This window comes from Ailuropoda melanoleuca, chromosome 13 (genome assembly GCF_002007445.2).
Source record: "Ailuropoda melanoleuca isolate Jingjing chromosome 13, ASM200744v2, whole genome shotgun sequence".
NCBI lineage: Eukaryota > Metazoa > Chordata > Mammalia > Carnivora > Ursidae > Ailuropoda > Ailuropoda melanoleuca.
Genome location: NC_048230.1, coordinates 37,699,798 through 37,726,376, shown reverse-complemented (window position 1 = coordinate 37,726,376; position 26,579 = coordinate 37,699,798). Strand labels below are relative to the sequence as shown.

Here is a 26,579-nt window from a genome sequence, read left to right as displayed (position 1 = left end):
ACAGATCTTGGTGAGATTTTAAAACTCAAAAANTTGGTGGGATTTTAAAAAAAAAAAAAAAAAAAAAAAAAAAAAAAAGGAAAGAAGAAAGAAAAAAAAAAAAAGAAAACATTTAAGAGAGAAAAAGCAGTTTAACTACCAGGAACTGAGAATTAAATTAACATCAGACTTCCCAGCAACAGCACTCGATACTGGAAGACAATGGAACAATGCCCTCGAGATGTTGAGGAGAGGTCATTTGGGACCTAGAGTTGTCTATCAGGCCGAGCAGAGGAAACCAAAATTATTTTTATACATGCAAGGACTCAGAAATTTATCACCATTCATCTCACGGGCTCAAGGAGGCCCCCTAACGAAACAAAGAAGGAGCACGTGACATCTGAGAAAGGTGGCATCACAAAAACTATGTGATTTCTCTTTTTTTTTTTTTTTTTTGAAGATTTTATTTAAGAGTGAGCTAGTGTGAGTTGGGGGAGGGGCAGAGGAGAAATGATTTAAGAAAGAAAGAGAGAAAGAAAGGAAGAAAGGGAAAGAGAAGGTTTCTAATTAATATCCAGAAGATAAGAAGAACACCAGAAAGAATCAAGAAAGAACCCAGAGGGCCTTGATTCCTGGGACCATTTTCTTCAGATGGGAAGAGTTTAAAGCCTCAGTAGTATCTTTCCTTCTCTTCCGAGGGCAACCTGACTTGTAAAGAATGTTTGTTAGCCCCCCACTAGCATAAACTCCATTTTTATTTGTTGTGACATTTTTTGAACTGACCTGGGAATACACCGTTAGANCTTCTCTTCCGAGGGCAACCTGACTTGTAAAGAATGTTTGTTAGCCCCCCACTAGCATAAACTCCATTTTTAGTTGTTGTGACATTTTTTGAACTGACCTGGGAATACACCTTAGGTGAGATAGGCCTGCAGAACAAGTACCAAATGGGGTAGCTTTCACAGAGTAGAGGCGGGAAGAGAGCAGAGGTGGGAAGAAAGCACACTGAATTCTACTTTGCCAAGGCTCAACGGAGTAGGCAGCAGCAGTGCTGTCAGCGGACTAAATCAAGATTGTGATACATTAAAGAAACAAATGTATTAGTAGTCAAACTTATGTAAAGTTACAGTGGTACCCACTGGAGAAGGAAAAGCTAGAACTTAAAAAGGGACGTTGCCTCTTAGTCATGGAACCAGGGATGGGGAGCGGACATGGGGAAATTTATTACTTTAGACTTTGCTGAACATGATGTTTTCTTCCATGTGTAGGCATATTGCTTTGGTTACAAAGTAGTGAGTAGCGTAACTTAAAATAACCATTTTTTAGGTTCAAAGTAAGAATATAAAATGAAACATTTGAGTCTTAGGAAAAGTAAAAGGATGCTGGAATATACAGAGATGGTAGCAGCCGAGGTAGTGATAGTGCTAAGGAGAGTTCCACCGGGAGTCATGGAAGGCAGGATGGACAACGGGGAGAACGTGGAGCCTGGGCTAGAGATACCAGTTCCCACGTCTCTAAAAGGACAAAGAGCAGTACCCATCTCATCGGATTGTTGAAAAGACCAAATTAAATATGGTGCCCCCAAGGGTGCTCTTGTTGGCATTACCACCATTCTCAGTCCTTTGAGTGCTAAGCATTAGGAGAGGAGGCATGATGGTCAACTAAACAAAGGAGTCAATGTGGCCCGCTATGAAAAAGAAGGAGCGCGTAGGCTGAACTTCTTAAGGGCTGTGTGACTTTGGGTGTGTTGCTTGACCACTCTGAACCCTGGTTTACCTCTCTGAAAGATATAATGACAATATCAATTTTGCACTTGAATTAGGGTTAAATTAGACCAATTTAGATAATCAACATAGAGTACCTGGGGCAGGCTTTGGCCAAATTATTGAGTCTTTTGGTTGCAAGTTGCAGCGCGAGAGCTCAACCAGTTTTAGGAATATAGTGGGGTATTGAAAGGATGTTGATGTATCTTACATACCCCCAGAAAGGACAGAGGTGCAGCTAGGCTCCAGGCCTCAGGGAGAAATGAAAAAAGACACAGACACTTCCAGAGTCCAGTTTGCTTTATCTGTCACTGCTTCTCTTCACATGCGGGCTACACCGGCTCCTTCTGTAGACCAGCTGCTTCTACGAGACACAAAGTAAGGATAATGACAGCTCTTGACCTTTCTGTCCTGCGTCTGCCTGGCCCTCTTCTTCCCCTGCTCTGCAGAAAAATCCCAGCCCTGATTGGGCCCACTTGACCAAGTGCCCGGTCAGCCCTGGCCAGGAGGATGGGTTCACATATAATGGCCGTGACCGCCTGGGGCCCACCCTGAGGAGCCCGCAAGCCACCCTTGGGCACATGGCGATAGGCAGAACTGGGGTGGAGAAGGCAGGCAGTTACTTTCCTCCTCTGTTAACATTCTTGTGAAATGCTTCTGCTCCCTTTAAGAAAAATACCGCCCCTGCCTTCATACCGGCATTGTATTACACACCCTGCCATCGGCAGAGCAAAGCACAGCAGTGTGGTCCGAACATCACTCCTTGCCTGGCTTTTAGAACTACTGTGCTGGGAGTCAGGTGTGGGGAGTGATAAACGAACCTCTGCTTTAGTTATTCATCTTCCTGAAAGAGCTGCCAGGGTCTCATTTCGTTCATAAGTCCTTCGAGGGGGTTAAGAAAGTTCTTCCCTCCCAATTTCTTTAGGCCCTCCAGTCCATGTGAGTTACGAAACCAGGAGTCAGCCCCCCTTACACCTCCAAGGGTCCCGCATTCAAGCACATCCGAGAGCTCGCCATACCCCACGCGCACGGCCTGCAGGACGGAGCGCACGCAGGTGCACCAGCGCATAACCGTGCTTCCGAGGGAGGCGGCCCCAGGCTGCCTGTCCCTTTAGCAAGGCAGCTCCGCCCTGCGGGGACCGAGGCTGCAGTGACTCTTCCTGCAGAACCCAGGGAGAGCTAGCAGGGGTCAGCTACTGCCTGCCTCCCTAGGGCGGCGAGATCCTCGGGGCAGGTAAATCCCAGGGAGTCAGGAGGGGTGACCGCAGCATGCTGCGGGGGAACAGCCGGCTCCCTGCTCCCTTGGCTTTTCCTGACCCCAGGATTCCCCAGTCTTTTTTGGGGAGAAGCCGCGAGACGCTGGGCTGTTAGCTGTGTGTATATGTGTGCGTGCTGTCTGCTGCAGACACTTCTGGGGAGGCGGGTTCTCAGGCTGAGTTCCTGCTATGACTTCCTTCCAGGGGTTTGTGGACCTTTGAGACAAGGCCGGTGCCCTGGGGTGGCTTGGGCCATGCTTTCCCCTCTCTCTCCTGCAACTCTGTCCCACCTGTGGGTAGTTTTCCCAAACTGGGAGACGGGGGAAGGGAGTGCAGCGTGGTGCTGGGGGCCTCCTCAGTGACTGGGGTTGTCGGGCAGCACTTAGCTGAACTGCAGCCCCGGCTTCAGATAAGCCTGCTCATCGGAGGGTGTGCTTGTGCGGGATGTGCTCATCCAGGAAATGCTGGAAAACCGTTCAACGCCAGCCACGCTCTTGACTGCCTAGTATCCATCGTGCCGCGTCTATTGTGGCTGTAGGGCTTCGCAGGTTTTCAGAGCTTCCCAAACCCCCAAAAGGATTCGTGGGTAAATTACAGAACAGAACTTTATGCACTTAAATAGTGTGAATTTGTCAGATCGGAGCAACCAGATGCTTCCCTGCATGCCAGAACCTTTGGAAGTGGGGAGAGGAAGCTCAGGAACCAGGTGGTTGGGCAGAGGCTGAGAGCAGAGACCACAGTACTCTCTGGCCCCTCGACTGCACCTGGTCTGACCCCCTACCGCACCTGCTCTGACCCCCTACCGCACCTGGTCTGACCCCTCTACCACACCTGACATGGCCCTGGGCCTGCAAGTTAATCCGCTGGCTGGAGGGCAATGTCTGATGTGGCCACAGGGGTGCACGGTAAAGGGAGCTGGCTAGAAGCCTGAGTCTGGGCATGAAGCAGGGCTTGTGGGTGGAATAGCTCAGTATTATCTGTACCAGCAGCAAAGGCATTCCCTCCCTTTTTCTCCACGGGAGCACGAGGATCTGATCTTTGTCTAGTCGCTGAAAACTGAAGCAAATTGAAATTGATTCTTGGATGTGGGTATTAAACAAGATGCCTTCACTTGCTGTTTAAAGATGTGGCTGTGTTGTCTGTCCTCATTCCTACCAATGAGGAGACGCCTCTTTCTCTGCCGTCTGCTGGGGTGGGAGGTGGCAGGGGTCATAGGACAGCAATTTCTTTGGATCCTTCACTGGAGACAGTAGATTATGCCAAAAGAGCACACTTGCAAACATTAATTACAGAGTGCTTATTTTAATTAGAGGGTGATCCATGTTGGAGTATCTTCAATTATCAAGATCTCTTAATAAACTCTTAAGACATGACTATTGACATTGATAGGAATGTGAGTTAAATGTAGCTCTTCTGGAACACCTGTGTTTCTCGTCTTTCCCAACACTTGACTTTACCCAATACAGGTAGCAGGGTTAGTACTCCATATTAGAAAGTGTATCTTCCTCAGAAAAAAATCTAAGTAGATCATTTTTATCCTTCATAGGGGATTGCCAGACTCCACAGGGATTCCATGGCAATACCTAGCTAGTTGTACCAACATTGTGTTTAATAAACGTGTACTATGACGAGAGATCCCACCTTCCTGGTTTTCCTTCCTACTGGAAATCTGGCTGTGGCCAAAGACGGGCCAACTGGGGGAATCCGCATATTGTGGGCCAGTCTCCCCAGAAGGCTCAGCCAAGCTGAGGGTTCAGTGTAGAAATAAAGATAGCAGGTGTGTATGCGCCAGATGGGTCAGCCCTCCTGACAGCCGAAAGCAGGCCCTTATGGCCAGGAAACCCCTCCTGTAGTATGATGGACACTGCCTCTCTCCCAGCCCAGCGACAGTGCCCAAATGGGCAAGAGCGGGGAGGAATCAGAACTGAGGTCGCCCAGCACCCCTGGAGGCTCCTGATGGCACTGGGGGTGGGCACGCCCCCTTCCTCACGGCCCCCATTGCCCACATGGTCCCCTCCAGCCACAGATGCTCCAGATGGTTATATCTCTATATTTGCTTAAAGATTTATTTATTTTTGAGAGAGAGAGAGAGAGAGCACACGTAAGCAGGGAGAGGGGCAAAGGGAGAGAGAGAATCATCAAGCAGACTCCCCACTGAGCGCAGACCCTGACACAGGGCTCGATCCCAGGACCCTGAGATCACAACCTGAGCTGAAACCAAGAGTCGGACGCTTAACTGACTGAGCCACCCAGGTGCCCCTGTCTATCTCTCAGTAAGTAGCTCATGAACGTGCTAAGTGGCTGCTCAGCCTCCCTCCTAGGACTGAGCCCATATTTAATATTGAAGCCTCATCTGGCCAGAAGGGTCATCTTGACGAGACCAACCTCCCCATTCCTTTCAGCCCAGCCTGCTCTCAGCATCCTCGGTCATCCCAGCCTGGGGAGCAGCTCAGCAGCTGCAAACACCCCTCTTCTCCTGGGGAGGGATGTTCTCAATGTCCCTTCAATGAGGCAGACGTTTCAAAACCTTCCTCCCTCAAGGTAGTTTCTCCCCCTTGCCCGTATCCCTCCGGCGGCAATTTGAGAGGCATCTTCCTCTTGTTCTGTCCTCGGCGAAGGTGAGAACAAGTAAGTCATCCTATTTCACTTCATTGCTCCACCTTTTGGATTGGTGGTGGTGGTGGTGGTGGCAGCTATGTTGTTTGTCTGTTGGTTGGTTTTTTAAGATTTTATTTTTAAGTAATCTCTATACCAACATGGGACTCGAACTCACAACCCTGAGAGCAGGAGTCAGCACGTGCCACTGACTGGGCCAACTGGGCGCCCCTGCAGCCGTGTTTAATATTAAGCCCTCACAGGATGTGAGCCCCTGTCTTACTTTTCATACTTTGTAAGTCAAGGAGAAAAAGTCATCACCGCACCCCTCATTTCCTGCTGGCCATTGTGCTACCTTCTCTAGATGGCTGTGCCATCTAGAACTGATGGCACGAACGCTTCTACCAGCGACCCAGCTGGAGTGCTGAGGGGCGCGTACCCGGGAGACCCCGCGGCCCCGCACGGAGGCCAGATGGAGAACTGTGGCTTCCCGGCAGCGCGTCAGTGAACACACTGAGATTTCAGTTCACGGTGAGCCCGGTAGCAGCCCCCACCACGAAAGCCACCCAAGAGGCATGTGATTAGGAGCTGCGGTGGGACAGTCGCAGAGCCCAGGGCAGGGAAATGAGCCCCCCGCTGTCTTCAGCCCTGGCCTGAGCTCCCCGGACACCCGGGTTGTGTTTCAGCAGCGTCTCTCTCGCTGAGACCCCGTGACAGCCGTGCCCATGTGCAGAACGTGGCACAACCAGGCAGGGAGAGGAAGGGTGTCCCCACGGCAGCTCTGTGGAACCAGACACCGCATTTCTCTGTACCCTGTCCTGGCGTTCCCTCTCATCCCCCTGAGACCTGACAGCCCTGAATGTCAGGCAGCGCTGAAGTGTCACAGATGTCACTTTTTGGAGGCTGGCAAGGTCTCCTGCAGAAGACCGGGGATCTTCCCCCGCCATCCCCGCCGTGACCTTAAAAGCAAAGAAATGGCTAGCCCTCGATGGAAAAAGGAAATATTGGCTGCTGTGGTCTGAATGTTTGTATCCCCCCCAAATTCATACATGGAATTCCTAAACCCCAATGTGATGGTATCAGGAGGTGCTTAGGTCACGAGGGTGGAGCTCAGGGATGAGTGTCTTACTGCAGAGGCTGAAGACAGGTCCCTGTCCCTTTGACCGTGTGAGGACATGTCTGTGAACCAGGAAGCACGCTCTCACCAGAGGCCCCGTCTGCCAGCATCCTGGTCTCGTGCTTCCCAGCCTTCAGAACCATGAGAAATAGATACGTGTGACCTATCCGCTGCCCCGTTTATGGTATTTTGGGATGGCAGCCCAAACGGACCAAGACACTCGTTTTTAACTGTTCACTTTCCTACCACCTACTTAAACACTTGGAGTGTTCTAGAATAGTTTGAAACTGATGAGAAGTACTTCTTGATGGGAGGCCAGTGGTTCTCAAATGGGTATGATTATTCCCCGGGGGATGTAAGGCAGAGCCTGGAGACATTTTTGATTAGCACGGCTCGCGGGGAAGGGGTGTTGCCAGCATCCAGTGGGCAGAGGCCAGGGATGGCGCTCAGCGTCTGGCGATGCGCAAGCCAGCCTCTGACAACAACACCACGACGTCAACAGCGAGAACGCCGCTCTGAGCACAACATCCTGTCCGCAAAGCCTCATTATCCTTTCATGATTCTAAGAACTTTGAACAATATACCAGGACTTGAGCCATCATCTCGTTGTTCTCTTCCCCAGTGGGTGACAAGGAGAGATGGAGATTCAGGGGGGCGGGGAGCCACAGAAGCAGACACCCTAGCCGCCCCATCCCCGCAGAAGAGTGGAGGGGGCGGGCTGGGCTTAAGAGCCTGTTCTGCGGCGGGTCCTGGGGACTCTGTCTCACCCTGCCTCCACCAGACGCCCATCTACGGGCCTGGCGTTTATCTTCTCTGTCTTTGCACCCAAGTTAATAGCAGTAGCTGTGAAAAGAGGCAATGGCTTACTGATAATATTCCAGTCACTTTGGTTTCTTGTCTTAATTACCTTCCTAATTTGCACTTTGGTGGAACACCTGGGGTGTGAGCTCCAGTCGGCAATTTTTTCCTCTGCTCCTTTTCCACCCGTCTGTTGATCTGAAGTTGCTGCCTTAATTCTCGTATTTATGTTCTTTGCACGTGGGTAATCTGTCTCGGTCTCTCATTAGTTTCTCTCCCAGGTATTATTCTGCCTCCAGACAAGGCAGCCACTGCGTCCCCTTCCCCATTGCCTCTCCTTCCCCTGGAGGGCAAACTGCTTTGGCCCCCTCCATGGCAGTCTGTGCTTTGGGGGCTGGGGGCTGTGTTGCCTCCCCTAGGGCAGAGCCGAGAGGAGGGACAGTCTCATTTTACAATTCATCATGGAAGGTCTCATTTTACAATTCATCATGGAAGGTTCCCTCACCGTTGGCCCAGGTACAGGGTGGGGGCAGAGGGACGATGCATTCACTTGGCTCCAAACCTCTTTGAGGTACGGATTCTGAGGCCAGCTCTTGCAACCCGCCCCTGGGAGAAAGCCACAAGCGCAGGTCGGCAAATGGGGGGGAGGTGGCAGGGGAGAGTGGCTTACTGAGATTCAAGTCCTGGCTCTGCTTCTCCAGGCTTGTGTCCCTTTGAGCAGATGCTTTTTCTCCTCCCTTAACTGGGTACTCCCCTGCCCAACCTCCCAGAGCTACTGAGGGCATTTATGTAAAGTCAGTATGTTGGGACTTTGGCCAAATACCAAGAAGGCCTTAGTTTGCTAATTAATATAGGTCCTGTGGCTCTGGGCTGCACTATCATTTACATTAAAATGACTAATTAGAGCAAAATCTTTAACAAAAGAGCAGACCAACTGTTGTTTATAGTTTAGAAAAGGAAATTTTTTTTCAAAGGAAGAGATATGCCCTCTGGTATATCTAGTCCCCCTAGTCTCTCCCTGGCTTTTGACAGCTCTCCCCGGTGGGCCAGGGGTCCCTGGTGATTTTGACAGCTCTCCCCGGTGGGCCAGGGGTCCCTGGTGAAGCTCTTTGCCTTGGAGACCCACAGTTACCTCTCAGAGTGGGTTGAGGTCTCGGCTGTGTTGGCACAAAACAAAGTTGAGAATAGCAGGTTTGTAAACACTGGACTCTCTGATGGGAGGAGAACCGGCCAGATGGAGGCATCTCAGATGTCCCTCAACTTGCTGAGATTCAGAAGATGCATAGAAGAGGCTTCCTCCATCCTGCTGGAAAGGATGCCTGGAACCCCCAGACGTACCCCTCACAACCCACCCTGAAATCCAGCTCTCGCCAATATCCAGGCCTCACCTGGGACACTCCTTCTTTTGGAATCTTGTCAGAGGCCTCAGGCAAATCTGGGAATGGTAAACATGCATCTGAAGCCCTCCCTGGAGTTGTGGCCTCCTGTCCACCCTCAGAGGACATTCCTGAAGGAGACAGAAAGGAACGCACGGCCGGGGAGAACGAAGAACCTGGACCTCAGACCAGCTCCCCCTCACCTTTCCTTTCCAATGTGGGAGCAGAGGTGACGATTCCCACCTTTACTTCATGCTTCCAGCCCAGTGTCTGGCCCACACGTGGCCACTGGCCCCCTGTTTCTGCAAAGACACTCGGACCTTGAGTGGAAGGCCTAATGTAGCACCAGAGTCATCTCAGAGGAAAGACTTGCTGAATGAAGCCTCAGCCCTTGTGAAGAACTTACATCAGGAGCCTTAAAAATTAAACAAAAATAAATCCATTTTTAAAAGCTCCATTTGGAGACGTCTGGTTCCTCTGGCAGGGTTGACTTGGCCGGTCACTTGGGAAAGAGACCCTCCCAAACCCCTAAATTCTGAGTCTGACAGTGGCCCAAGAGTCATGCCACATGATCTGTGGGGTTTCTTCCACCTCCAAAGTCCTAGGATTCTGTATCCCGTCATTGGTCATTATGTGAAATATGGGAAGATATTTGACGGAGCATCAGAATCCCAAACCAGCAGCCTCCAGTGGCGATAGCCACCTGCTAAGGTCCCCATGGGAGACTGGAGCACAGTAGGGTAAGGTGAGGCAAACGAAGAGCCCTTTGTGCCTTAGTAGGGTCTTTGGGCTCCAAAACCCATTGTGGTCTCTTGTTGAGACACTGGATTATACGTGAGCTCTTAGGCCTTAACTCAGGACAAGTCTGAGCAGTCCTTTTGTCTCCAGATGCCTTCTAGAGTCATCGCTGCAAGCCCAGCATCCTTGGCCCACCCCAACTAAACAGGACACAAAGGACAAAACGAGGCTTTTCAAAGAGACAGTGAATCCCAAAAGAAGACAAGCCCTTCTCACTCAGTAGATTTTTCCCTCTTCCCTCTTTATAACACCAAGTTCCTCCTGGCCCCACAAGCCCTTGGTCTCGATTCTGACCCCTACTGGTAGTCCTCTTTCCTGAACTCTGGATTCAGAGGGTTCTTCAGACTCTCCCACAGATATCAGAAAGTATTTTAACGTTATGGGTCCGATAACTGTCCCACGCCACTGGGACAGTTCCATTTTTCCCATAATCTTTCCCTCTCCATCAGACACTTGTAGAGTAGCATTACCCACCACATGTGATCAAAGTCAGGGTGTTGGTAAGCTTGGCGGGCTCACTAGTCCCTGTGGAAAGGACTTGGGGAATCCTCTTGTCCATCCCCAAGCTTAAGCTAGACTATAGCCACACCATCTCAGAGTAGATTGGAACAGTCTGCCATTTCAAGATGGCTCCTCAAACATCTGGGAAGACATCGTTGGGCTACTGCATCAGTCTTGCATATCTTGTCACTTGAGCTAATAAAACCCTGTGTGTTTCGCTCAGAAGTCTGTCATCAAGCTCTTTCTGTAAAGGTCCAGACAGTAAATATTTTAGGTCTTTGGGCCATACGGTTTCTGTCACAACTACTCATCTCTGCTGATGTTGTGCAAAACCAGCCATTGACAACTTGTCAACTGATAAGCATGGCGGTGTGCCAGTGAAGCTTTATTGTGAACACTAAAATTATATAATTTTCATGTGTCATGAAATACTATTCTTTCTCTGATTTTTTTTCAATTATTTAAAAATGTAAAAATCGTTCCTAGCTTGCTGGCCCTACAAAAATAGGCAGTGGGCTGGATTTGGCCCCCAGACCATTGTTGGCCAACCCCCACTTAAACTCTTATTATGTGGATTTTCTGTTCCTGGCAGCCTCATGCAGTCTCACCTGACTCAGTGATGGTGATGAACCTTATTCGAAAGTTACTCCTCGCCCCTCATGGTTTTTTATGTCTGTTTCAGAGGGTCTCGCTGTCGGCGTTGGATTTGGGGCTGTAGAAAAGACGGCGTCTGCCACCTTCGAGAGCGCCAGGTAAGCCAGCACCTGCTGCTTACAGAGCACCCTGTGGTGCTCTGGAAATGCTTATTACCTGGATGGGCACCCCCAGCCCGTGGTGGACGTGGGGGCAAGGGCAGGTGAAGCTTACCTGAGAGAGGGACTCCATCAAAGAAGGAGGTTTACGCCGTTTGTCAGATGAGCTGTCTAATGATAACCACTTAGAAAGCACAACATGGATATAGTCACCTGCATCCCCCAAATCCTTTAAATGTATAAAGACTAAGGACCAAAACCAACAACAACAACAACAACAACAACAACAAAAACCACAAAGCCAGCTCTGATGCTCTCAATGGCTCCCTCCTTTCGAAGCCCCCCCCCTTCTCTTTCCAGACATTGCATTCCCCTGGTTGCCCCCTTTCATGTCCTGTTCCTCGGCCAATTCTCCTGCGGGTCATCCTGTGGCCCCTTCTTAAATGTCAGTGTTGCCCAGGAACCATCACTGGGGCACTCTTTCTCCCCACTTAGTGCCGTGCCCCTGGGGAACCTTCTTCATTCCTGAGACTTTATTTTCCATCTGTTTGCTGGTGATGCCAACCTTGGTCTTCAGCCTCAATTGTTCTCTGGAACTCAGTCCTCCGGGCCCAGCTACCTTGCAGACATCTCTGCTTAAATGTTTCTCAGGGTCCCCACACTCAGCCGATTGCCTCCATCTGCCCTCATGCAAAACAGGCTTCCCCAGCACCTCATTGCCCCTGGCTGACCAAACCAAACTCACTGCTACCCTTGACTCCTCATTTCCATAGACAATCAGCACGTCTTATAAATTATTCTTCCCTTCTACCTCCCTGGCATTACTCAGGGCCTAGATGAGGTTACAGCCTTGGGGCCACAAAGGGGCTTATCCTTTAGCCATCATGGAGATGGGCTGTACACGGTCCCCCATGCCTGCAAAACCATGAATACTACCGCCTCCGGGCTGGAGGGGAGCAGGGAGGAGCCTTCCATCCAAGGCTGGCAAAGTCAGGTGCATTTAGGAGACTAAGGGGCAAGAAAACGGATGGACAGCGTCATTGGATGGTGATAGCTGGGAATGGTGAGGATGGAGGTGAATCTCAACTAGGCAGCACATGCACTATTGAAAGACACAATTATTTTACAAATGGAACTCATGTTACAGACATGGCCCAGGGGCCGCTGGTTTCTGACCCCCGCATTTAGCTCATTTCAACTGCCTTCCGATTGATGCAAAATCGACCTTTTTTTCTCCCTGAGGCCATGGCACTGCCTCCTTCGGTGATCAACCTTGTGTCTATCCCCCATGCTTGTCAGAAACTCGCTTCTCCCAGAGCCCTACTCCTGGCCCCCCCCCCTCGCTTCCCCGGAGGCCGAAACTGCATGAGGCCTCTTTATGCCCCATCACCTCCATCTAGCTATTCCCTTGGCCAACACGGGGCCCCTGCGTGTTAGGTGTAGTCTTTGCCTGTCTTTCAATTCTACTGCTGCGTGTTAGGGGACATGTGTGCTCCTTGAAGCCCCAGACGTGCATGTGGGCTGGCATGTTCCAAGTCGAAATTTTCCCCATTCTCAGCTTCTCATTCCCACCTGTCAGGCTCGCAAGTCACCAGCGTCATCTGTTAACATGATGTCTATTGTGAAAACCAAATGAGAGGTAGATGGGGGGGGGGACTGTATAATGTGAGAAATGTCACCAAAATCAAGGGCTAATGGTGAGTCATAATGCCCTGCAGACTGCTCTTCTAGCATGGGGGGGGGGGGGGGAGGGGAGGGGACGGTGGCTCTGTGTCCCCTGCGTAGCCATGTTGATCTTGGCCTTGCTTAGACCACGAGAACTTCAGAGTCAGCGGGAGCCAGGGGGGCACAGCGGCCCTGAGGGGCTGGCCCTGGAAGCATCCACAGGCCAGTTCCTCCCAGGGTACAGGCACCACACACATTACAGTAAGTCTGTGGCCTGCAGGTGACAGCCCTGTCCCCCAGCCCTGCGCTCACAGGCCAGGCCTTCAGTCCAGTGGCGCCATGTCTCCTGGGACATCAAGATGTCAACTCAGATGGCCCTCTCTTCTATCACCTGTACTTGCTGCTAATCTTGATAAATATTTCTGAAGGAAGTGGAACAAAAACCTTCCCAATACAGCCCCTCCTCCCTTCCCTTTGACCAAAGGCTCTCTTAGATTTATATAAACCCTGCACAGGACCCTCCAAGTGGGAATGAGCTGTGGCTGCAGGCCTCGGGATTTTCAGCCTCACAAAACCCCCTGCTGAATGAGCTGCTGGGGGGGGTGTTCCTCACGCCCCCACACTGCACCCACCCCTAGCCACGCCCTGGGGGGCAGAGCGCCGTCACCGTCACCACGTCACCACGTTATGCAGCGGTGGACCCAGGGAGGGAGGGCTGTCCCTCAAGCAGACCCCACCCTTCAGCCCATTTTCCCCACCCAGAAATCCATATCTCGTTCGTGACTTGAGTTCCTCCTTTCCAAATGCCTGTGATCTTACTCTTGAGTGGGAGGAAAAGCACAACAGCCCCCAGGCCAGGCTTGTGAGCTTTCTCGGCCCTTTGCTCACCGTACAGATGAGTTTCCATGGGAGGATGGGGACCAGCAGGCAGTCAAAGGGGAGTGAGGGAGAAGGAGAAAGAAAGCGACAGGCAAATAATGCCGGAGGGTGGGCTGCAGAAGTGAAGTCATCAGATGATTAAACGTGTCTGGTAAAAGAGACGGGTTTTGCTTGATAAGATTCCAGCTTCGCGTGATAGAGAAGCAGCTTGCCTAACACATGACACGGGAAGGTTGAATATAAAGGCATGAGAAGAGATACAGGGTGCACGCTGACCAAAAGAAAGCAGGTCTGGCTGTTTTAGAATCAGACAAAACAGACTTTGAGGCAGAAAGCCACATAAAGAATAAAGGTCAGTACTTCCCAAGAAGAGAAGCTATAATCCCCCTGCATCTGGGTGCACCTAGCAATGTGTATTCTCAGACTGGTTAAGAAGAACAATGGTCAGAACTGTGAGGGGGAAGAAAAAAGACAAAAGCGCCGTCGTGGGGAGGGGTTCTGATTCCCCTCTCCAGCACTGAGAAAAGAGAAGAGAAGTTAGCACCATGTACCTCTCGGACAGATGTTGGGCCCCAACCTAGCGATTAGAAGAGCTCCCTTCTGTTTCAGCACACATGCATGTGTTTCCCAAAATTGAGGAGAGCACTGGGCTGCAAAGAAGGTCAGAGGGCCCCCAAATCAACACCGTTCAGACCACAGTCTGTGACCTCAGTGTGACATAACTGAAAAACACAGAAAAGATGGCCGAAATGTTGGTTAGTGGGCAGTAAAACCTGGAGGCACTGTATGATCAGCCAAGTGTGAGCTCCAAGGGAGGGGTGCAAACCCAACGTGTGTGTCTCTTCCCTCAGGTCGGGGGCGCTTCATAGAACGTGGGGTCCTGCATCAGGAGGGTGGGGGCGGGCAGCCTGAAAAGGTGGAGACAACAGAGGCAGGGAACGCTGTGAACATGTGAACCAGGTCAGTCCCAAGGTGTTTCTAGGGCCAGTGAAGGATGGAGTTCACATGGTGCTTTCTAGAAGGGAAGCCAGACGGCTGAAGAAGCCCATCATTGAGCAAGAGGTTGGCAGTTAGGGTGGGTTCTGACGCAGGGACGTGACAAAATCCAGGAGGTGATCTGAACAGTGATCTGGCTGTGGTGGAATAATTTGGGGGCAAGAGGGAGACAGACCAGTGTGAAGAATTCAGCCCTCAAACAGATAGGTATTGACCACCCACAGTGGTACGCCTTCATAGCTCCCAGGAGGACGAGGGATGCAGTGACCATGCGGGAATGGAGAGGGACCAGTGGGAGGAAGAGGTTTTCAAGGCAGAACCGCCGGACGGTAGCTGTCGGCTGAGTTGGTTGTCGTATGGAAGGAAGAAGGGAGAATTCAGGTTCGGGCAACAAGGAGACACAGGTAATCCCGTGGCGCAGTGGAAGGGCCCAGAGGGAGACAGTACGCCTTTGCATGGACTTGGGAACAGAAGTTACCTGGCATGTGCCTGGGGTACATGTGGGTCAAGCTCGCGGCTGTTCATTTTGTGCAGGGGGTCAGCAAACTGTAGCCCGTGGGCCCAGGCCTGACTCAACACCCAGTTCTGGAAATGGCATTTTCTTAGAACACAGCCAACACCCGTTTGTTTTACATATCATCTGTCGCTCCTTCTGTGCTGCGATGGTTGAGTTGGGTAATTGCCATAGAATCTCGAGGCTGAAGTCTGAGAATATTTATGATCTGGCCCTTTGCAGACAGTCTGCAGACCCGTAATTTAGTGGAAGACCATAATTTTAGTCCAGGTCTGCCATCAAACACCCTGACACCCACTAACTTTTGTACGACCTCTTTCTTGTGCCCTGTGTATAATGCATCTGGAAGCAGGAGTTTCTCTTCTCACCTACGTGGCATCGCAGCCACCGGGAGAGAAAAGAAAGGTACAAAGTAAATACTCCCAAGAAGGCACCCGCTTCAATTCTGACCTGGACTCGGGAGGGATGCGGGTGTATGATTTGTGTATGCCTGCTGCCACCTAGTGTTCCGACACGGTCACTTCACCTTTATGGCGCCCTCCCCAAGGCCCTCCCCAAGCTCCATGCACCTTCCTTCCTCGCTGGATAGCTTGCCTCGCGCTCTTCATCCCAAAGTCAGTGTCTCCCTGAATTACAAAGAATCTCAGGCCTCAAAGGGCAGCCCGTGGTTCAAGGGAAACACAGCTTTCTTCTTTCTGATCTGGCCCCATAGCAATGTCTTCTGGTTTCACCACAAAGAAATTCCTGAGACCCTATGTCCTTGGGGAGTTTGCTGCTTAAACAGTCTTCCTTTCTGAAGTGGCATTACCGCCAAAGAACGTGTTCCCCAGGGAGGAAACATGCCCTCCGCTCTCACTTGACTCCGTGGCAGGTGTAATTCCAACCAGCAGGGAGAGCGAGGTTCCGTACGCGTAAGCATTTCGCTCCACACAGCACTTCCCAGTTAGGCTCTGCCTCAGCACACATGTTGGGAGGCATATGTCGTTCTCGAACACACCTCAACTGGCAGGTGCAACAGGCTGTGCAGAGCCGAGGAGGCCGGCTGGCCGCGGACTCATGGTGTGCCACGGCTGAGCCACAAGCCACGTCCCCAAGGTGCGCATGGACGCGCACCCCAACCGGCTAATGCTAACCCACACCCAGGTGCTCGGGAAAGGATGCCCGGTCGATGAGACTGCGTTCCAACCTGAGATAAAGTCGTTAAGTTGCGGGGCATGGGGGGGACATCAAAATAAAATTTTAAGTATATGTTTGCCTCCCAGATCAAGGAGTAAGTCGTAAGTCAGATATATGCTCTCCCCGCCTTAAAAACCAATATATATGTTGGTATATTGATGATCACTTAAGACAAGCAGTCATTGGTCAACTAAGCAGCCATTTGTTTAGAAACAGAAATGGCAGGAGACACATTTTTCTGGTCATTAGTCAACGGTCACCAGTCGATGAGCATGTCTGTATGTGGAAGTCACCTATTACTTAGTGCTTCTGTCTGTCCAACTAGTCCCCCTGCTTTGAAAACACGCTTGCAAAGTAAGTGTAGAGAAGGTCAAGAGCAGATGTCACTGTTGCGGGGGGGAGGGGTCTCGGAGAACTCAAGCGTAAACTCCTTCATCATCATTTGCTCACATCTGCTGTAACCACCTCCACGGGTCCAGCCGCCGTTACGGGGGCCCTAAACCTCCCTGTGGCAGGACCAGCTCCCTGACTTCCAGAAAGTTCTGAGGAGACTCTGTCTTCCTCGGGCTGCTGGTCTTGACCTCCCCACTCACCCATGGAATTGGGCCTCACCATCCCCTCCCCACCAAGGGGAAGCCAGAGCCCAGTCCAGTCTCTCTGGGGAGTGGTCTTCAGCCTGAGAAGCGGAGCCCCAGCATGGGGACAGGAAGGTGCCTGGGAGAGGAGATACTTTCACACCTTGACCCAACCACCCTAGAGTGACACAACCACACCCTCTCCCCCTCCCCGCGCCACACACCCCGCCATCCCCCTTTCAATCACTCCAACAGAACTGGGAGTGAATTCTTGTGCTGTTCTGTATTTGCAACAGCAGATTGTGCTCTCAATTCTATTTTCTGCCAACAAGCTCATCTCTTGAACCCATCAAGCTACCTTGCCTGGCATTCTAGAGTTATGTGTTGGCAGCGCTGCCTCTGAGATTTTTCTTTCCAGCCCTCTCCCCCACTGATCACTTTACCCCAACGCTGAAGACAGGGGAATGTGCAAGTCAGGCAGGCAGGGGGGCGCATAGCGCCACCATGCGGTGGTTTGACGTCATCGTCGCTAGGCGATGCACAAACTGACGGAAGGAGGGGGCAGAAGGCCAGGGAGACACGCTGATGTCTGAAGCAGTGGGCGTCTTCCGCGGAAGCCGTAGCTACAAAAGTTGAAGACCATGTACCATATATATACAAGTTTATAAAAATCCTGTGTGCATTTTCATAGTGTCTTTATATTCCAGCTGAGAGTTCATTCATGTCAGCACCGACGGCTCTTCCCCTGCCAGCTTATTTCCCAGCGTCCACCTAACGACAAAGCTTTTGAGTGCCCCCCTCCGCCCCCAGAGAGGAGGGGAAATGTGGAACGACAGGGAAAGAGCAGGAAGCCCCTCTGCACCTGACTTTGGCACCTGTAGGAAAACAGTGGTGCAAACGGGTCTAACTGCAGAACACCCCAAAATCCGTTAGCGTTTTCTCTAGGACGTTTTAGGGGGTAACGCCTTTATTTTTCTAATGACTTTTTAAAAAAAACAGTGCTATAAAAGTTATTATATTCGTCGTGAACGTAACGAGGATGAGCCTAAAAGCCTGCCACACACTTGGGCCACGCCAGACGTGGACTGAGCAGTTCTGGTGGACAACTGCAGAGCCCTTCACTCCACAGAGCTATTCCTGAGCGATTGCCACAAGGTTTTGTTTTTGTTTTGGGGTTGTTTTTTTTTTTTTGACATTTTTTCCCCTTGTCCCCATGGAACCTCAGGAAGTGCCCCTCCCATCCTTGGAATGCCTGGGGGCTCTGGACCCAGCCTCTGGAGAGCAGTCTGCAGGTGCAGTGCTCCAGGAGGCTTGAGCGCCAGGAGCCCGAAGGGCTGGGGGCTGCGAAGTGAAGGCGAGAGTTCACACCTCTGCTCACCTCTCCTGGCGCACATCATCACGTCTAAGGTGACCGTCAGCTCTGTTGGAGTAACCTTGCCAGGAAGGCCAGTGACAGTCATTCATCCCTTCCTGCTGGTACAAGAGAGGGGAGCCATGTCTCTTCTGAAAGATGGTTTCCTTTGAAGGATGGGGACATCCTCTGATGTGAATCTCCAGGGGCTGTGTGTGCCTACCCACACACCCATCCCTCCACACACACAGTGCTACAGAGACAGAAAAATGCCTGCAAGGATTACTAGGAAATGTGCTCATTTCGGCACTCTGTCCTTCCTGTGGTAAAGCAGGTGGGACTCGGGCAAGCAAGCCCCTGGCAATCTGACCATGTCCTCGACTCTTCCTACCTACACCGCAGTTTCCATGGGCGTTTCATGAAGAGGGGTGGGTTGTATCCAGGGTCCCAGCACTGTTGGGCTTTGTGGGACATAAAAATGTCCCCCGTGTATGTGAAGACAGACACTGAACTGCCACCTTCCATATTTTGCATAGTAAAGGCATTAAAAGAAAGTCATTCTCATAGACTCTCACTGTCAGTCAGTTCTTTTATGAGGGATCTCTCTGTTCAAAATGTATTTATCACCGAAGAAATTAGTTCATCTGCTTGGGAAGAAATAAAGTCCTTTTTACCTTCCGGATAGGAATTTGCTTTTCTTCATCTTTCTCTCTCTTTCCATTGAAATTCAGAGCAACGTATAACATGAAAACCTTGTTCAATACTACTTGAAATGTAATCATGTCTTTCATACAGATTAGTGAGTTTGAGCCCCACTGGACGATACAACAAGGTCTTCTTGGCCATCCACTTTATTCTACTGTGTATCGAGCTCTGTTAAAAATCTTACAGTGTTGTAATCTCTGTTGAAAATCAGTTTCTCTAGGGGCACCTGGGTGGCTCAGTTGTTAAGCATCTGCCTTTGGCTCAGGGTGTGATCCCGGCGTTCTGGGTTCAAGCCCCACATCAGGTCCTCTGCTGGGAGCCTGCTTCTTCCTCTCCCACTCCCTCTGCTTGTGTTCCCTCTCTCGCTGGCTGTCTCTCTCTCTGTCAAATAAATAAATAAAATCTTAAAAAAAAAAAAGAAAAGAAAATCGGTTTCTCTAAATCGGGATGGTATATTTGCAAATATTTTCCTTTGCATTCTCCTTCCCTATCGTCTTCCCCTGTGTGCAGAAGCTATCCCGGAGAGGAGGCAGGGGGAGAGAGGGAAGTCTTACCAGGGATCTTGACACTTGAATTCCTGGCATTAGCCAGAAAAAGAACACCTTCTCTTGGAGAATAACCTGTTACCAGAAGGCGCTAAATTCCTTTTAATTGACTTATTCTGTTTCTGCTACTGTGTGGAAACAGGGGCTCCAGGACAGAATAATATCATAGGAAAAAAGATTAATTTTTAATTCACATCTGAATTGCAGGGTATAAATCTTGATACAGACACACACGGAGTGGAGTGCTTGCTTTGCCTGATGTGGGTTTTGGGGTGTGATCTGAGAGAAGGCAAGGAGCAGCAACACAGTCAATCCCAGACACTTGTGCACTGGTTTCCAAGGCTGGGAAGATAGCAGGTGTCACTCATGGGAGGGAGATAGAGCGCCGCCTGTCGACTGATTCATGTGCAGGGCACCTTGAGACAGACCTGTGAGAAGGCATTTGGGGTAGGGGGAGCTGGTGCAGCACCCGCCCCTCTCCAGCCCAGCACACCAAAGAACACTTGGAATATTTAAGAGCATGGATCTTGGAGCTAGACCACCCAAGTTCGAATCCTGGCTCTGCTACTTGGTGGCTATCCAACCTGAACGGGTTGATTTTTGTTCTGTGCCTCAGTTTCCTAATCTGCAAATTACCATGATACTAATAATCATCAGTAGTCATAAGAGCAGTAACGGTAACAGTGTCTTTGGCCTGCCCATTGCAGACACTCCAGATAGATGCCCAGCCCATTCCTGTCCCAGCCCAGGTTCCAGGACAAGAACTCCCAGCCGCCTGCCTCCCCAGAAGGAGAATTGGTTTGGAAGTGGCTTCCACAGTCTACACGGGACCACACAGGCCTGGAGGCCCCAGGCCAGGAACGCGGGGTCTCTTGGGGTGCATGGCTTGTCCTGACATTGCTTCTGCTGGCTGTCTTGGGCCCTGTGCCCAGCATCCTTTCCCTGATTTCCCCTTGGCCCTCCCAGGCTGATTTTGCTGTCAAGTCTCTGTCCCTTGCTCTGGGGCTGCTCAGCCTTTATTGTGTGACATCTGCTTTCCTCCATCCTGCACTCTTGCCTGGAACAGAGCCTGGACCACCTTTTCTGTTCTGTGCATGGGACCCAGGTCCAGGCTGTGCATGGTCGGCTCTGCACCCGGGACGGTGGGGGGGGGGAGTAGGGGGGTTTGACAGCCTACCCGGAATTCTGTAGATGGTTTTGTAATGGACAGCCCATGCCAAGGGCATGAGTTGCTTCCCCCTTGCCCCACAATTCCCTGGACTCGCTTCCAGACCTCGAGTTGCTTGTCCCAAGCTGTGCAGGAGGATGGACAGGGCAGCGATGGGAATGGAGGAGAGAAAAGTCTGTGTTGTCTCCAGTGCCTGGGAAAGCCACAAAGAAACACACTGCTGTTCTCAAAGAGCTTTGTAGGGTCCGTGCCTCCCCCAAGCCCCCGCAGACGAAACAGAGTGCACGTTGTGTGGAGATCGGTCCCCTGTGCCAAGATGTCCAATCCTGTCACCAGGAACTTGGGTGGGGGTGGATGGAGGCAGTGGTTGGGGGAGGAGGAGGGGGCCACAGCATAAATGGCCCCTTGTGTGGCCCACAGGGAGAAGCTGCCGCCCGCCTCCCTCCCTGTTCAGAGCACGTCACTCGCGTGGGTGCGTTGGAGGGGCCCATCACTGCCCCGTCCGGCCTTCCTCAGCAGGGACAGCAACAGCGTTTCCCAGAGCAGACACGCTAAGGGAGCCCTAGCATGGCTTGGTTGGGGTGTTGGTCTTCATTTCAGTTCGTTTGACTTTGTGACACTCTTAGGGTCAGCTGTCATAGTCCTCACTGCCATCCCAGTACAGAGATGAGGATGCAGAGCCTAGGAGCTTTCTGTGAGGTCATGCTTATGGCAAGTGGAGACTCAGGGTTTAATGAGGTCTGGCCAATGCAGAAGCCCATGATTACCCACCTCCCCACCCCCTGCCTCTGGCAACCATGGAACGGTCTTGAAAGCTGACACTGACAGAGTGCTTTCCACGTGCAGACCCTCTGCTCCTCGACTTGCATGTCAGCCCGTCCTGGAGGCCCCTGTGAAATTGCCATCCCCATTTTACAGACGCAGAAAGCGCCCAGAAGCAGACAGCAAGCGAAGGGCAAAGGTCAGATCTGCACCCTGGCAGCCTGGCTCTGGAGTCCGTGCCCTAAACCACTGCCCTCTTCTGCCACCCAAGTCACCTACCTCCCGTGACCACAGAGCCTTCAAAACCCACCCCCCAGAGTGGTGCAGAAAAGAGTTTCAGCTTAGTCGTAAAACATCTAATGCCCTGTGCGGATGCTCTCGAGTTGGCGGTAGGAGGTATGATTCCATCGCCATTGGCCTCTCTACATCCTGCCTCACTGGGCGTGTTGGGAGTCAGAGGCGTATGTAAACTGCCTGCAGCGAGGGGCAGACTTTCTAGACTGTCCCATGGGCAGTAGGTGCTTCTGTCAGAGGTCGTGCTGAGCGTCACTCCAGACGTCTGTCGCTGCAGTAAGAACCCTACCCCTTGCCTGGTGTCTCCGTGCAGCCAGATGCTGAGGGAAGGAACTGGGGAGAGGGGAGAGCTCCAAAGGTACGGACCAGAGATCATCTGGGTGCCCGTGGTGTCGTGACCCACCCCCCCTCACCTCCTGGAAAGCGTGGACGGTTGGGCCGTGGTGTCGTGACCCACCCCCCTCACCTCCTGGAAAGCGTGGACCGTTGGGGCGCGTCACTGGGAAGACAGGGCAAGTTACCTGTCCTGTGGCCTCCAGAACAAGAGGAGGTGTTTGGCGGCTTGGAAGGAAGCCCCAGGTGTTTTGAGCGATGGTGTTGTGGCCGGATTGTGCCCCCAGAAAGGTGTGTTGCAGTCCAACCCTCCGCACCTGTGAATGCCATCTTTACTGGGCGATGGGGTCTTTACAGGTGTAACTAGTAAAGATCAGGTCGTGCTGGAGTGGGGCGGGTCCTAAACCCAGTATGGCCAGTGTCTCTACAAGATGAGGAGAAAAGGCACACGCACACACACACACACACACACACAGACACACGCACACGGCGGGGTGGGGGGGATGCCCCGTGACAACACAGAGACAGAGGGAAGACTCTGGGCCCATCAGGACAGAGGCAGACATTGGAGTGACGAGTGAAGTGTAGCTACAAGCCAAGAAATGCTAAGGAATGGCGGCGGCCGCCAGGAGCTGCAGGAGCCAAGCGTCCTTCCCTAGCAGTGTGGGAGGGAGCGGAGCCCTGCTGACCCCTCGCCTCTGCACGTGTAGCCTCCTGGGCCGTGAGAATCCATCTCCGTGGTCCGAAGCCACCCCGCTCATGGCACTGGGCTCCGGCGGCCACAGGCGCCTCGCACGCCGGGTCTCCGCCCTCCCCCTCCGCGTCTTCTCCATCCTCAGACCCCACTTGGCTTTCTTCACCTCCACCCACGGAGGACACGGAGCCTGGAACGTCACTTTTGACCCACGCTCTTCTCTATCCAGATGCGTATTGTTCCCCTCACCCCTCGAGAGCTTTCATTTTTTTATTTCGGAAGGAGGTTATGGTTCTGTTTCGTTGGATTCCTTAAGTCTCTCTCAGTTCAGTTTGGACTGAACTGGAGAAAAGCAGTGGCTTGCTTCTCTGCTCAGCAGCTGTCTGCAGATGCGGGCCCATGGGACAGTCAGGGCTGTCCCCGTATTGGAGCTATTAAACTGTCATAAGAAAGAGGCCTTTGTCACAGGGAGCACGGTGCTCGGCTCAGAAACAGAGACAGATTGTGCCAGAAAACAAACAACAACAACAAAAAAGGTTCAACCACAGAATTCTTTGGGACTTCAGTCATCAGTCCTGTCGCTTGTTCTTAAAAGACACGTTTCCTTTCCTCGGTGTAATTCCATCAGATAGGCCGTCGGGCTTTAATTCTGCCTAGACCCAGGGCTGGGAGCCCCACCCAGACCACATGCACTGGGCCTGCACCCCGCTCCCTGCTGGGGTGACCTCATGCCTGCCTGCCGGCAGGGTGGGGAAGCCAGAGCCCCTGGGGCCCGGCTGCTCAGGGGGCCGCATGGGAGAGCGAAGACCTGAGTCTGCTCGGGGAGACACGTTTGGAGAAGCCAGGGAGGCCCCGTTACAGATGCCTTACTTATGTGTGTGAAGAGTCTTAGAACTTTGCACTCAGCCTGGGAGACCCTCATTTTATTGCAGGAGGAGAACAGAAATAAAGTGACTTGCCCAAAGCCACCCCATTCACTAACATCAGACCATACCTGCCGGCTGGGGACCAGAGGCCAAAATGCCCCGTGTCCCCACATGGCACTCAGGGACTGCTGTGGGCCCTGAGGCCTGAAAAAGCTCCTCTTCTGCCTGCTGGCCACAGGGCCTCAGCCATTCTTGGCCAGCTTCCCCCTTGACCGTCTCTGATCTCAGCAGAGTTAGCATCCCAGGTGCTACTCGGGTGTCCAGCACCAGGGTGCCCCCTGCCCAGGCCCCCTGAGCCGAAGACAAAATGAAGATAGCAGAGGGAAGGGCTCTACTGGGGCTTTAGGGAGGGGTCCGCATCTGGTCCAGGACACCGGTGCTCTCCTAAGAATGGTTTCTTCAAGACAGCAAGGCAGAGCGAGCGTCTCGGCATTTAGAGAAAGTGGAAGAAGTCAGGGTTGGTCCCGTCTTTCTTCTCCAGATCCCAGAGCAGCAGCACTCCTTCTTTTTTTTTTTTTTTTAAGATTTTTTTATTTATTTATGTGACAGAGAGACAGCCAGCAAGAGAGGGAACACAAGCAGGGGGAGTGGGAGAGGAGGAAGCAGGCTCCCAGCGGAGGAGCCCGATGTGGGACTCGATCCCAGAATGCCGGGATCACGCCCTGAGCCGAAGGCAGACGCTTAACGACTGCGCCACCCAGGCGCTCCTGAGCAGCAGCACTTCTTGCACCCTGGCTGAGGACCAAGCGTGACCGTCACACCCCAGGCACAACCAAGAACATGGTTCCACAGCACAGGCTCAGGGTTGGGGCCCCAGTTGGCATTTTGAGCACACTCTCCTGTGCTCTGGGTGCACTAGCATGAGAGGCACGGCTCTAGAAGGAAAGAGGGAAGGGAAGAGGGGCTTGGGGCCCCCCCCGAGTCCCCCTTTTCAGCTGTCTCCTGAAGGGGGGTATGCTTCCCCAGCCCTCGTCTCTGGCCTAAGGTGAGCATTTCATTACAAACAAGCGACAAGGAAGGAAACACTGGCTTTATTTTTCATGAGGGCAGATTATTACATAACCTTTAGGACTTCATACAAAATGAAAATGCAGGGTCCCTTGTTCAAAAAGCAGGGGGGTGGGGCGCCTGGNGAAAAGGGGGAGCCTGGGTGGCTCAGTTGGTTAAGTGTCTGCCTTCGGCTCAGGTCATGATCTCAGGGTCCTGGGATCAAGGCCCCCCCAACCCCAAGCTCCCCCCCTCCTGCCCAGTGGGGCTCCCTGCTCAGCGGGGAGTCTGCCTTTTCTGCTGCTCCTTCCCCCGCCCCAGCTTATGCTCCTGAGCTCTCTCTCAAATAAATAAATAAAATATTTTTTAAAAAAACACAGGAAAAAAAAAAGCTTTATCATTCTTCCATGAGTCCTCGCTCAGCCCGTCATGGTGTTTTGTTTTGTTTTAAAATTCGTTAATTGCATTAAAATATACATAGCGTAAAAACCTACGGTCATACCCATTTCGAGTGTGCAGTCTGGTGGCATTTAGTACAGCCGCCTGGTTGAACAGCTGTCACCACCATCCCTCCCCAGAACTCTTTGACCTTAAAAATCCCCCTCCCCGCAGCCCCAGGCCCCCACCAATCTGCTGTCTGTCTCCATGAATTGACTACTCACTCTGTACCTTATATGAGTGGCTATGTCCCAGGTGCAGCAGGTCAGAACTTCCTTCCTTTTCAAGGTTGCATAATATTCCCCCATCCATACGTACCGCACTTTGTGTATCCGTTCATCAGCCCGTGGACACCCAGGCTCCCCCCGCCTCTTGGCTGTCGTGATAAGGCAACTACAAACATGAGTGCACAACTATCTCTTCAAGACCCTGAGTTCAATTCTTTTGTGCATTTACCCAAAGAAGAATTGCTGGATCACGGGGAAATCTGATTTTTTATTTTTTGAAGAACTTTGCGCTGGCGTTTCTGATTCACTAGCTCATGTTGGGCCCCCTCGGGTACAGGGGTTCTGCCCAGAGGAGCGCAGACCCTCACAGGCTCCCAGGGCCCAAGCCCTGGACCCTGACCGTGTGCTCGGGGTGTGTGCTTCCGACCTGACCTTCCTGGTGCCCGGGACCCTGAATGTCTGCACAGTTCGCTTGGCCCTTCATGAGGGAGAGTAGAAAGAAGCTGGGGAGAGAAAGTGAAGGTGAGGGGTACCGTGAGGCCACGTGAAGTGATTTGTAATATGTGCATAGAAAGGTCTGTGATTCCAGACTTTTCTGTCAGTTGTTTGGCCAAACGAACCTTTCATTGTTGGCCTCACGCATCCAGCCACGTTCCCTCTTCAGGTAGGTGGGAGGCGCCGTGACCCCAGATCTGAACCTGGGGTAGTGACAGGTAGTGCATGTCGCGGGCTCCAGGGAGGTCCTGCCTTCCTGCCAGTTTTGGGGCAGCGGGGTAACACACGGGGTCTTGTTATTGGAGTCTAAGCACAGCGTTCACGCTTCTGCTTTCTTCTCCAAGCCTGAGTTTCTGCATCTGTAAAAACGGGGTTGCCTTGAGGAGTAAATAGAAGTGACGGTCAAGGTCTTGGATGGTGCCTGTAGTGTAGCCGGAACACGCTCGGCAGCAGGGGCGTGGATGTTTTTGGCTGCGGCTGCGTTCCTTCACCCGTGGCTGGAGCGTGCAAAGGCAGGATGAGGAAGAAACTTCTCCACAGACTGGCTTGCTGCTGGAAGAGCATGTCTCTCTGTTCGGACTTTACGTTCTTCATGGCGTCTGCTGTTGGTAACACAGAAGCAATTTATGTCATTATATATGACTGTGATGCCATCGCCATGACTTGGGTGCCATATAATGTGTGGACGCCTCAGTAACTCGACATGACCCGTTGGGGCCCGTTCCCCACCTGAAGACTAAAATAAAAAAGGTACCTGACATGACATGCCTCTCCGTGTGCCAGACAATGGTTTAGAAATTAACATTTATTATAACCACTATAAATATACCTAATAACATTTTTTGTAACAGCTTTATTGTGATATAATTCTCACAGTATATAATTCATCCATTTATAGTGTACAGTTTTTAGTA

The 26,579-nt window shown here is 51.8% G+C and overlaps 1 protein-coding gene across 8 annotated transcripts in view; it reads left to right on the top strand.

Moving 5' to 3' along the window:
- SLC39A11 (solute carrier family 39 member 11) overlaps nt 1–26,579 on the top strand; it is a 590,263-nt gene that overhangs the window by 269,442 nt on the left and 294,242 nt on the right. For 7 of the 8 annotated variants that reach the window (XR_004619757.1, XM_034641028.1, XM_034641031.1 and 4 more), the window contains exon 7: nt 10,866–10,935. Coding sequence is in view for 7 of the 8 variants with exons in the window: in XM_034641028.1 (XP_034496919.1) it covers nt 10,866–10,935 (70 nt within the window). In the remaining variant the exon portion in view is untranslated. Of the gene's footprint in view, nt 1–10,865; nt 10,936–17,965; nt 19,069–26,579 lie in introns of those variants that run through there. The other variant, XM_034641034.1, reaches the window with a different exon arrangement.